Below are 12,329 nucleotides of genomic sequence, written 5' to 3' on the forward strand. Positions count from 1 at the left end.
GTCACAATTTACAGTGTACTTCACACTTCTTGACCCTTAATTATATATTTAACGCAGCACCGAGTTAATGAGGTGGCGCTCGATTCAACTTTATTTACACCATATCTGTCTTCAACATGTGTATAAGATCAGAAAAACTGTTGAAAGTTGCATTGAAATTAATTTAAATGAAAATAAAAGCACCACAGAGTCTGTAGCTATCTTCGCCTGTGGTATTAAAAAGTCTCCATTGTTTGGATCTTCGGTTGTTTTTGTTCCCGCTAACCGTTGGAGCATTCAGAGATTTCCCACAACATCCCATCAAAACGGCTGCAGACTTGTTGTGTTTCTTCTCTACCTAATTAAGGCTCTGCAGACATTTTAGTGCTGCTTGTTTTTTTTTTTAGTTTTTCAAACTTTATCTTCCTCCCACCATCTGCAGAAATTCGGACCCGTGTCTGAATTAAAGAAACATCTGATCATTTATCCGCAGTGAGTAAAACACTGGAAATGTTCTGTTCAGATGTTTAAATAAGTATGCTCTGATAGCTGTGGATCTGTTGTCAAGATTTTAAATAAATTGAGTTTGTTCAATTTAATTTGGTTCAAAGGAAGTGCTTGCTCATATAATCACATATTTCACCTTTTAAAGTGGGTTCTGATGTGTTCGTCTGCTTCAGTAAGGCTGGTGAAGAGACACAGCCTAAATGAAGGCTAAAATAAAAGTTTAACTTAAATTAATTCAGTGGAAGAGGTCTGCAACCTGACATTTCAAAAATACATGCAAGTTAGTTCATTGCAGTTTTATTCAAGGCTGATTCAAAATAAATGTCACCTCAATGCACTTTACAACTGCAAATTTTATTTATATTCAGTAATAAATTTATGCTGTGAACTTGAGAAACCAAAATTAAGCTTCTTGTTTGTGCAAACAGGTTTAGAAAGTAAAGCTGATTGTGATTCCTTCAGTTCCTCCATCTTGGATTGAATCGAAGCTGAATTTGTAAGAGTTGTAGCTGCAGCTGTAACTCCTTCAGAGATACGAGTTTAAAGAGTCAGGACAATTAATACATACAACCAAAACACAAAGTTATTGGCAGAAGTGGGTCAGCTGATTTAGAACTCCATATGTGAGCAGGAGAATTTAAAATTCTGTTCTGGATTTAACAATGAAGGGAAGCTAAAATAGGAGAAATATAATCTCACCGCTTCATTTTACACTAACAAGTTTTTTACACTTCATCGTTTTATTTGCTCAACAAATTTCAGATTCATTTTTGTGTTGTTTAAATTCAGAAATTAAATAATAGACCTTAAAAAAAGTATTTTAAAAGGGCACTTTTTTCGTCTAGGGGGAAAGTACTGTAGCGCCACCTAGTGTTCATCTGTGCACATCGCCACATAGAAATGATCATGAAGCATTTTCATCACTAGCTTTTTTAAAACCACTTCTGGATTTTTATTTTTCCTCTTTCCTCAAACGTTTGGACCCTTCAGAAGGATTTGTGATATGAACAGTGTTTGGCCTCTGTGTGTTTGCGGCTCAGTCAGGGTCCCATTCTTCCTCTGAATCGTCCATTGTGCTCCTCTAACTTCCAGCCGGTCTCCCTGGGTTCAGCTTCACTGTTGACACTCAACCAAACAGCCACAACATCCTAAACAATAACAAGCTTCTGGCAGAGAAAATTGGATCGTCTCTCCAGACAAAGGAAGACAGGACAACAATTACTGAATGTATTCACAGATTTTTATGTATATCTCACAGGAAAATATGAAAAAGCTTTCAAAGTGCCAAAAACTCAGGTTTTTGTTTGTTTTTTTTAAGATGACTGAACATAAAAGAAAAGCAGCATAACAATCGTGGTCAGGATTTATTTTTCTGAACATCCAGACTCGCTGACGGTCCAGTTCAGGTTTTCCTGGACAGAAAAAGCAAAATACAGTAAATATGAAACGTGTGTTTCTCTTATCAAGTCTTTGTCAATTTTTTAAGTAAAGTGATGAAACAAATTCCACTGGTCAGGAGTAAAATATGGAATCTGAAATGGATGGATGATGAACAGCTCAATGGACAACAGATGTATGGATGGATGATGAACCAATGGATGGATAAATTAAAGGATGGATGGATTGATGTTGAATAGATGGGTAGAAGGAAGGAGGGGCAGATTGATAAATGTTTGTATTAATGGACAAATGGATGGCTAGACAGTTGGATGGATGAATGGATGGCAAATAGATTGACAATGGATGGATGTTGAATAGATTGATAAATAACAATGGATGGGTGGGTGGATGAACAGTTGGATGGATAGATGAATGGGGAAAAAGATGAATGGGTGAAGAATAGATTGATATTGAATGGATGGATGGATGGAGACACCAGTCATGGTCATAATGTCCAAGGAGACATCATGTTTTCTTTGGTCATGTTTTGACCGGCTGTTGGGCGATTGGATCACTGCCTGTAACTCATTACATTCTCTTCCTCAGACGGTAATTTCCTTAGTAAGTGAACATTTACACCAGAGAAGCCCAACTCTGGTAATCGGGTGTCTTTTCTAACATCAACGATGATGATGATGATGATGATGGTCATCGGCCCCGCCTCTAACAGAAGAAGAATAAAAATGTTGGATTAAATGTTGCAGATTGAGGCTTCCATGCTCCACTCGTCCGTTTCTGTATTTGTTGCTCTCCACGCAGGTATGAGAGTCATTTTCACGTCAAGCTAAGATGTTTCTAGTACCAAACCGAGGTTTACAAAGCAAAGAGACTGTTTTGAATAAAAACGTTTATCTCTAACAAAGCCTGAATAATTATGTTCACATTGGTAATCATCGTTCTTTTCAAGTTTCTTTCACCCTCCAACACAGTCGAGTTAATGAAGCTCTTCAGCTCACAAGATGCACAGAGCTGCCTCTCTGCACCAGCTCTGCAGCGACCCACAAAAAAACCTTCAAGAAAATCACTTTTTAAAAAAAAAACAGTTCACTTTTGACTTGTTTAAAAAACTTAGAAAATGATTTTATAGTGAGATTGTAAATAATATTTGGAAGTAAATACAATGCTTGTTGATATCTAAGCTTCTTCAAATTGATTATTTGTCTGGAAAATATGTAATTTCAATAAGGAATAAAAAAATATTGTACTGCTTTCCAAATTTTACATTCCTATTTAATGTGTATTGATTATTTTTTTGATGGTCATCATCAAAATGTTTCTTACTGGTTTTCACTGGTTGGTGTTTCTTTGACTTTATATTTTTGTGTTTTTATGACAAAGCACTTTGAACTGCTTTGTTACCGAGATATGCAAATAAATTTGAGTAATTCATAAATGTTTAACAACATTTTTCCCAGTTGAGAAAGCATTAAAAACAATTATTTTGTAAATCTCTAAAAAAAAAAATTACAACCTTTAGTCAAACTTTTCTCAATATCAGTTTAATTTACTATAAATCTCAGGTTTGGTTTTTATTTTGGTTTTAATTCTTTATTGTGGTTTTGTTGTTGTTTTTTTGTTTATATATCCCTATATTCCTATTTTAGGTGTGTTATTAGATGACTATTTAAGATATAATGTCTGGAAAGCATTCTAAATGTAAAATGGTCATTTCTATTATTTTTGTATGTTTTATATTATGTATTTTGATAAATAACGGGAAAAAACTTCCCTCAGCATCAGAAGGTCATTATTTTCCAAGTGAAGGTTTTGTTGGAACATTTTTATTCATTTTTTTGGTATTTAAGATGTGTTAAGTCCTGTTTTTGTGGAATAAGTGACTCTGCTGCTGTCGTAGCGGATGCAGAAAGCTGTTTGTCATCTGGATTGACAGCTGCTCTGGATAACGTTTGTCACTGCGGCGCCTCGAGGACCACTAGGAATGTCAGGAGATTATTTCTGTCTTCATCTCCCTGCATGAACCTTCAACTGCCCAATATCCGTCACAGGAAAACCAAATGGAAACACATACCGGGGTGTCCATGTGCATATCTTTAAAACATTTAAAGATATGCACATGGACTTCTGTACGACATGTCAGCCGTGAAATCCACCTTCTGCTCTCCACTCTGCTCCTGTTTTCTGCTCTTTTTTTTGTTGTGCAACCGCGGCTTCCTCCTATTTGCTCGTTTTGTGTCACAAATTGCCCATTGTGCTGTCCTCTCTCTCTCTTTCGCTTCATGTCACCCTGTCCTGCTCTCCTCTCTTAATTTCAGCTGAAATCATCGAGCTGTAAGCAGGCTAGCTCAACAGAAACATGGAGCTGTGATATAATAACGCTGCAGTCAGTAAGACTTTAAGCTTCTAATGCTGCTTGTCGTTTGAACTAGTTGATCCAGAAGGAAGACTGAACGATTAGTGGTCTCACAACTCTGTCTCTATTGTTTGACCCGGCAGCAAGCCGTTTTAATCATTGTGCTAGAAATCTGAAGCTAAAGTTGAGTTTATGTAACTTGAAGCAAATGACTAGAATATATATTTTTAAGTTACCTTTTCTAGTTGGTGAGCTCCAGCTAACAGAAGGCAGCTCTTTTTCCATCACAATATTTGAAACGGTCACTTTTTGAATTCATTGTCCAGACTAATGAATTGTTTTTAAAAACATTAACTCCCTTATAATTTGTACTTTGTATAATCCTAAACAAATCAACATAAAATATTCTGGACACCAGACATAATATGTTTTTGCACCTGATAGTCCGATAGACTCATTTCGATTATAGGAACCAAAGTGCAACATTTGGCATTTTTAGCTTCTGCGGTTTGCTTTCACACTGCATTTAAAACCAGTAGTTCCCCCTGTCTCCTGTGGGGGCACTGTGCCACAAACTGCTGAAGGAAGCAACGCAAAAACCGTTCAGGAAGACAAAAGCACAACTTCCTTCTTGTTGGTAAAAGACCATGAGCTATTTCTCCCGCTAGCGCTAGACAGTTCGTTTGTTTTGGTTGCATTTACCCAGAATGCCCTGTGCTGTAGTTCCCTCAGTTAGGATAGGAATGCAGTTGGGTAACCCTGCACTCCTCACCTCGTCTGAAAGAAGGCTGATTTTATATCCGCTGAACTTTACTTGTTTCGATTTGACTATATGTTTTAGATTTTAGAAAAACAGTTTGTGATGGTGAAACAGAAAAGGTTTCTTTCTGGCATGCTCCTAAGATTAATGTTGCATTTCCTGATGTTGATGACTGAAGATGCAGAAGGCTGTATTTTAATTGGTCTTTGGTGTGAAATGCTTAAATATTGGGATAAATGACATTTATCAAAAGTCTGCTTTGTAATCTGTGAAATCTTGACGATATGTGTAATACTTACTGTGCTTTTTAATTTAATTTTTTTTAGCACTGTCTCTGCTCTTTGTTTTGGTGTAAGATTTGATTATCTTGAATTTAACTACTTTGTTTTTATTAAAACATCATGGTGTAAAGAGAATGTTCTTGTTGAGAAATAAAGCATTCAATGCCAAATAAAAGCTTCAGTGCTTTCTTACAGGACGGAGAGCATATGAAACCACATGAAAATGATTTAAAGTGTTTTCTGTTTGTCCGCAGCTGGTCTTCTACGTGGTCGTTCAGACGTTGTACACACTGGGTCACAGTTTGTCTCTGATCGCTCTGACGACAGGCACCGCCATCCTCTGTCTCTTCCGGTAAGACCAAATATTTCAACAGTATGTTATGTATGTTATGTCTATGGCAGCATGAAAACATGTGCTGCAGTAACTGCGGTATTTAATGTTTATTTTTTAGCATTTTCCTTGAAGGTTGATTTTCATAAAATCATTAAAATTATTATTCACCCATTTTGTATGTGCAAAATGCTTCTGACACAGTGTTCACTCTTTGCGTCCCTCATTCTTTTTCTGACTGCTAAAGACTTGGGTTTTAATGCTGATTTATCTTTTGTGCCCTGCGAATAACCTTACAAACCTGATGTACAACTCGTTGGCCTGTTGTCTTTGCCTCAGTGTTGGCTGGTGAGGCAAAAATGACTCAAAAAATATCTCAACTGATTGAGTTTCACTACCCCTCTCATTATAATAATGTGTGTTTGTTTGTGATTTGCTCAAGACTTTTACTGACTTGTTACAGAATCTTGACCTAAATCTGATAGAAACCATTTTGAATGAATTAGAGTGAAAACTGTGAGCCGGATAATCTCATCCAACATCAGTGCTTGACCTCACAAATGACAAAATAGTCAGCGGCCTCCAATAAATATTTACATTTTAACACACAGATTTAAACTTGGTAAAGCTTTAATATTAGAAAGTGGACATCATTAAGGTTTTAATGTAAATACAAGCCTCATATGTCAACTATTGGATTTTGTACTAAAACTGTATTTTAGGCATTATCTGAAAATTGTTGAATGGAAACCATAAATAGGGTGTCGGAAAAAACTTTTAAACTTTCCAGCTGGGAAAACTGATGACACATTTACAGTATTTGACCCTTTTCTTCACTTGTATATACACTTTATACTTTCTTTTAACGGTTCTTCAAACTTTGATTGTAAATCTCCAGGTTGCACAGACAGCAGGCGATCCAACTTGTAATAATTACCTCATGCTAAGCATCTTCAAGCTAGTAATCAAGACCCCAGAATAATTAAGACACTTTTGTATTCAGCTCCCTCTGAATGCTTTTAGGTATTAATTTTCTGTCTAAGTTCTTGTCTGTTATGCTTTATTCAAAGTTTTGCACTTGTCATAAAAATTAAATGTTTTTGTTCCATTTCCTCCCTTTTTTCCTTTCATTTGATTGAATTTTCTTTAAAAATCCTTTGAAAGTTTTTGATTGCCATCAAAAACTGAAGCCACATTTTATGTTTTAAATATTTAATTTTAAGCCGCCAAAGTCTTTGTCCATTTCTTTGTCCCTCTGTGCTTTAATTGGACAGATCAATAGAGCTTGAGAAAGAGCCTCCAGTGAGTTTAATTGGATTTTAAATTGACTCTGCGACTAATGGATCACATTTGCATTTCACAGCTTTCTCATTTCTCAAGTTAAAAGTGTTTGTTTCTGCAGGTCATGAGAAATTTAATTATTGTTTTCAACTTTAACGTTTTAATTGCATTAATTACATTTTTGAGAAAATAATCACCATTGCAAAGAAGGTAGAGCAAGTTTTTTATGACTTACAGAAAAATGTTGCACCTCCTAAGATTATAATTGTTTTTTAATCATTGTTAATGCTTTTAAATAATTCAAACAACACATTTTTCTGGATGATAAATTGTCCTAGAAGTTGTTTTGAAACCATTTTCAAGCTCAGTAACTTTAAATTCTAGCAAACATTCAACAAAGAAACCAGAAGATATTTTAAGTATCCCAAATAAATGAATAAAATAACCAAAAGAACAACAAAAATTAGTTTCAAAGTCTTTGTAAACATTGTTTTTCAAAACAGGCGATAGTTGAGTCTTTTGTCAAACTTGTTCTAATTTATCATGAGATTTATTGCTTATTGCAACAGTTTATAACTGTTGTATTGTCATATCAACAAATATTTTACTAATTTACCTCTTTTATCTTTATTTTGTGCAACGTTTGCACAGGAGGCTCCACTGCACCAGGAACTACATCCACCTCAACCTCTTCATCTCCTTCATCCTGAGAGCCGTGGCCGTCCTCGTCAAAGACGCCATCCTCTTCAACCGAAGCTCGCAGTGCTCCAACCAGCCGTCTCTGGTGAGGTCACGACTTCTCCTCAGCCAGAAAAACGACGAGTCACGCCAACATTAAGGGGATTTCACAGAGACAGGCACAGTACAGTAAAAACAAAGCCACAAATTATACCAGCAAGAAAGCAGTTCAAAGTGCTTTACACCATAAAAAATAATATGAAACAAGCAGTAAACATTAAATTTTGTCATCAAACAAAAGCACATAAAATATTTCCATCAATGTTCCATTTACTACTAATCAAAGGCAACTCTAAATCGATGGGTTTTTAGCCTTGATTTAAAGGCAGGCAGTGTTTCGGTATCTGTTTAGTTTTCTGGAAGTTTGTTCCAGATTAGTGGTGCATAGAAGCTGAATGCTGCTTTTCTGTCGTGGTTCTGGTGAAACTGCGGCCACTGCAAACAAACTAAAACTCAAAAATCCAGTGTTTAAATGTGAAAGGGGCATAAATCTGTGGTTTGCGTGTTTGTTGGGTTAATTTTCTGCCGCTTTCTGTGCAGTCACGTCCAGCCTGAATGCACAATTACTTAAACCCGGGTCAATGACTTCTGCTTTGACCCAGGAAATGAGGTCACATGCAAATGGGAGAACAACCCATATTCAGTGAAGGTCTTACACAATTAGAGAATATTTCTAGGTTAGATTAATATGGAGAATTTCTTTTTGTTTTCAAAACGTTACATTAAAAATTGCATTAAAAGTGACAACTTTGCAGTAGAAATGGTGATATATTCACCTCTTTTATTCATTACACTGCAGTTTCAGCCCAGAAGAAATCATAAATTTTATTAAATTATGTTCTGTGAATTGTTATATGTATTTATTTCTTTATTTCTTTGTTTTATTGCGGCACATACTATTTTTGTAATATAACCTGCCAAAACATTTTACATTTTCCCATCTTTACATAATTTCAGGAATTGAGTCATTTTTAACAAGGAAATGTGTTTTCCTAATATGTTGGACTATTTATATTTATCACTATGACGCTGATTTTATTTATGTAATTTCACTCTCAATATTTAAACATGTTTTTAGAAACAAATTTAGACCCAACAGGATTTCTTACCACAGTTCTTCATGTTGTGAAACCTTATTGTACTTCCATAACATCCTCAGTGTTTCTGAACCCCTAAACCAATAAACGTTTCTTTTCTTTTGCCCTTAATCTGACTTTACTCATGTTTGTCCTCTACCTGCTTACATCTAACATTGGGAAAATGTTCTGATAACTGCAGGGACTTTAAACTTGAAACTGCTTGTGACATTATGTGCTGCAAAATGACGTTTGTCCTCCCAATGACCCAATTTTAAAGCAGAACAAAAAGCATCACAAACAGATTAATTAATTCTGCTGTTCTGGTCAGAAAGAGATTTTAAAAGTCCAACAATAAGAAATAAGTTTTATGGAGTTCTTCAAAAGTCTTCACACCTCTTAAAAAGATTTTGCTGCAGTCCATGGTAACAAAAGATGCCTCAACAGAGTAAAGACCAAGAGGCGCTGAATACAAATGAGCATATTTTCATTTGAATAATATTCGTCTCTTTCCACCTCCCCATTACACGACACAGTACTAGGGCACAGTAGGTAGAAAATTACAGTAAACTCTGAAATTTTGGGATTAATCTCTGAAATTTTCTAGAAAAAAACTGTCTGAATTTAAAAACGTAGAAATTTGTCAGAAATTTTCTAGACAAAAATGTTGAAATGTTTGAGTGTGAAAACTTGAAAATTAGTTATCTTAGGAAGCTTAGAAATGTTTAGATTCATCTCAGAAATTTTGTAGAAAAAATATGGAAATAAATGTCCAATGACTTTGGAAAGTCAAGAATTTGTGACTTTTAGAAATTTTAAAAAGTTGAACATTTTCAACTTTTGAAACTCAGGAAATGTCCTTTTTTTATTTGGAAATTTTCTGTAACTCTTAATATGGTTGAATATTTTGGTGGAAATTTGCTCCTTTCTTCTATCTAAAACAAACAGTCATACCATTTGCAGTGAGTGTATTACTGCACATATTAGAAACCAAATTTAATGTTGATTTGTCAGAAATTTGAACTGGTGTTTAATTAGCAGCTCTGTGTGTTTCCTTCAGGTGGGATGTAAAGCCAGTTTGGTGTTTTTCCATTATTTCATCATGGCTAACTTCTTCTGGCTGCTGGTGGAAGGCCTCTACCTCCACACACTGCTGGTGGTCATCTTCTCCGAGAACCAACACTTCATCGTTTACATGTTTATCGGCTGGGGTAGGTAACCCGATGAATGGCAGATTTAAAAAATCATTTGTATAATATAACAAAAGAGGCATTTTTCAATGTTTGACATTAAATTAGATAAAACTTTTTCTGTTCATCTGTTCCAGAGTAATAACAGAGACTGTTTTTACTTTAAGTTAAATTTTCTTTCTGTTTGGTAGAATTGCTAAATAAACATTTGGATTTCCTTCCACAAGCTTCCCCCAATAATTTGTGGGAATTTTTGTCCCTGTTTTTCTTAAAGTTTTTCAGTTCAGACCGCTCATTTTCTATAAAACTAACATCAGGGCTTTGTAACCACTTTTCCTAAACATTCACTCTGTTTACCGAAATCCACTTTGTAACTACGTACTTTGGCTCTATTTTTCAGGTCATGGTCTCATGGAAGAGCCATTCATACCCAAGCTTTTATTTCCCTGATTGTGTCCACATAATGTTCTTTTCTCATGATATCTATTTTTGGAGTTTGTATTTTACAGTCCAGATGTTGTTTTTAGGCTTGCAAGTTTCCCCATTTTCTTCCAAATGTGACATTGTTGGTATATAATCCCATATTCTTGGGAGTAATAAAATATTTTTGAATTAAATCTAATTTAATTTGTACTTCTGGGGTTGTTTTTGTTATTATTTGGGAACATAGACTATATAGTTCAAACGTATCTACAGGATGTGGGAAATCTCAGGATGTATTATTGTCTTACAGAAATCGCTACAAAAAATGGCTAATTTTTTTTCAAGATTTAGTTGGAACTAAGTGGTGCATTAATTGTTGCACTTTTTTCATGCATCAGAAAGTTTATTATATGTCCAAAACAAAAGAGTCTCAGGAGACACTATGAAATTATAAAAAGTAAATTTAAACCTAAATTTTTTAAGACTACAAAGCACTAATAATAAGAATATTTGAGAAAATAAGCAAAAACTGTTAGTAGCAGAGGACTAATTTTTCATTTTCAAAGTTCTTCTTTGTGATTTGATATAAAAATCTCTTTTATTCAGGAATCCCCACTGTGTTCGTCTCTGTGTGGGTAATGACCAGGATTTACCTGGAAGACACGGGGTGAGTTCCTCTGCTACCCATCTGTCCATAAACAACTTCACATCTGGCTCACTCCAACATAAGATGTGTGAAAATAATTAAAATTTACTATTTTGAACAATGTAGAAAAATCCAGATTTTAATTTGACTTTTTATTACTTCACATGTAAAGGGTTTGTTTTCCACTGATGTTCCTTGTAGATGCTGGGAAAGGAACGACAACCCCATTCCCAACTGGGTGATCAACGGCCCAATTGTAGTCTCCATTTTGGTAGGTTCATGTTTAATAACTAGTACATTTATGAGGCTAGATGTAAATGTACAACTTATTGGAGGTGTTGAAATGTTTCTCTTTTTTTTAATTTTCTGGAAATCTAAACATGAACAAAGTGAAAAATGTTTTTTTTAGTGCTGCTTTCCAAGTATGAATTAAAGACAAATAAATGCTACTGATGGCTCCATCTTTTGTGGTCTTAATAAGCCTGAAAAAGCTGTCTAATTAGCATGCACCAGTGAGCTTTGCTCCAGCAGTAGCTATGCTTTCAGGTTTGAGAAATCCTCGTCTGTGGACATTAAAATCACCGGACTTCCTGCTGGTTCTCCTCCTGCTGACCGGCATCCCACAGTCAGCTCTGTCAACCTTTAAAGGTCTCTGCAGGGAGAAGTTACTCTGAAGAAACGGAGCCATGCAGCCATTAAACATGCTGCAGCTGTGGGGACGGGGATGCAGTTTTATGCATTTTAAAATCCAGAAATTTTACTCAAGTAAGAGCAGAGATACTTCATAATAAAATTACTCAAGTAAAAGTAAAAAGAACAGCCAATAAAAATACTCCCAAAAAGTACTTTTTTTTTTTTTTTTTTTTCAAAAAAGTTACTCAAGTAAATGTAACTGAGTAAATGTAATAAATTACTCCCCAACTCTCCTTAAATCATACATTCAGAAACTTCATATTTCTGCTTTAGGTTGTCAGTTATTTCCTGATTTTGTTGTTCTGTCTCCAGGTCAACTTCATCCAGTTCATCAACATCATTCGGATCTTGGTTCAGAAGCTGCGATGTCCTGACATCGGCGGCAACGACCAATCACAGTACAGGTAACCCACACAGACATCCTGCTATCCAAACCCTGCTTTTATTTAGCATTTATGCTAATAATCGCTGATAGGAGCTGACAATATGTGTCAACACTGGTGTGTTTACACCTGCTCAGTCAGTCAGAGTAAATTCAGCTGAATGATTCAAAATATATCTAGAAAAACAGATCAGCAGAGTTTGTGTTGTGCATTTTGTATTCTCCAGCTGTCAGAAATGCTGAGGGTTTCCTAACACTAACTGACCAAGGCAGCGTCTCATGATGCAGCCT

The 12,329-nt window shown here is 35.4% G+C and overlaps 1 protein-coding gene across 1 annotated transcript in view; it reads left to right on the forward strand.

Annotated features, from left to right (window-relative positions):
- The window catches only part of vipr2 (vasoactive intestinal peptide receptor 2), a 44,072-nt gene that overhangs the window by 29,645 nt on the left and 2,098 nt on the right, over positions 1 to 12,329 (forward strand). Inside the window, exons 5-10 of the mRNA XM_023335042.1 lie at positions 5,533 to 5,630; positions 7,542 to 7,674; positions 9,765 to 9,915; positions 10,924 to 10,984; positions 11,165 to 11,234; positions 11,969 to 12,060. Of these exons, the coding sequence (XP_023190810.1) occupies positions 5,533 to 5,630; positions 7,542 to 7,674; positions 9,765 to 9,915; positions 10,924 to 10,984; positions 11,165 to 11,234; positions 11,969 to 12,060 (605 nt within the window). The remainder of the gene's footprint in view (positions 1 to 5,532; positions 5,631 to 7,541; positions 7,675 to 9,764; positions 9,916 to 10,923; positions 10,985 to 11,164; positions 11,235 to 11,968; positions 12,061 to 12,329) is intronic.

Source organism: Xiphophorus maculatus, chromosome 6 (genome assembly GCF_002775205.1).
Source record: "Xiphophorus maculatus strain JP 163 A chromosome 6, X_maculatus-5.0-male, whole genome shotgun sequence".
NCBI classification, from domain to species: domain Eukaryota; kingdom Metazoa; phylum Chordata; class Actinopteri; order Cyprinodontiformes; family Poeciliidae; genus Xiphophorus; species Xiphophorus maculatus.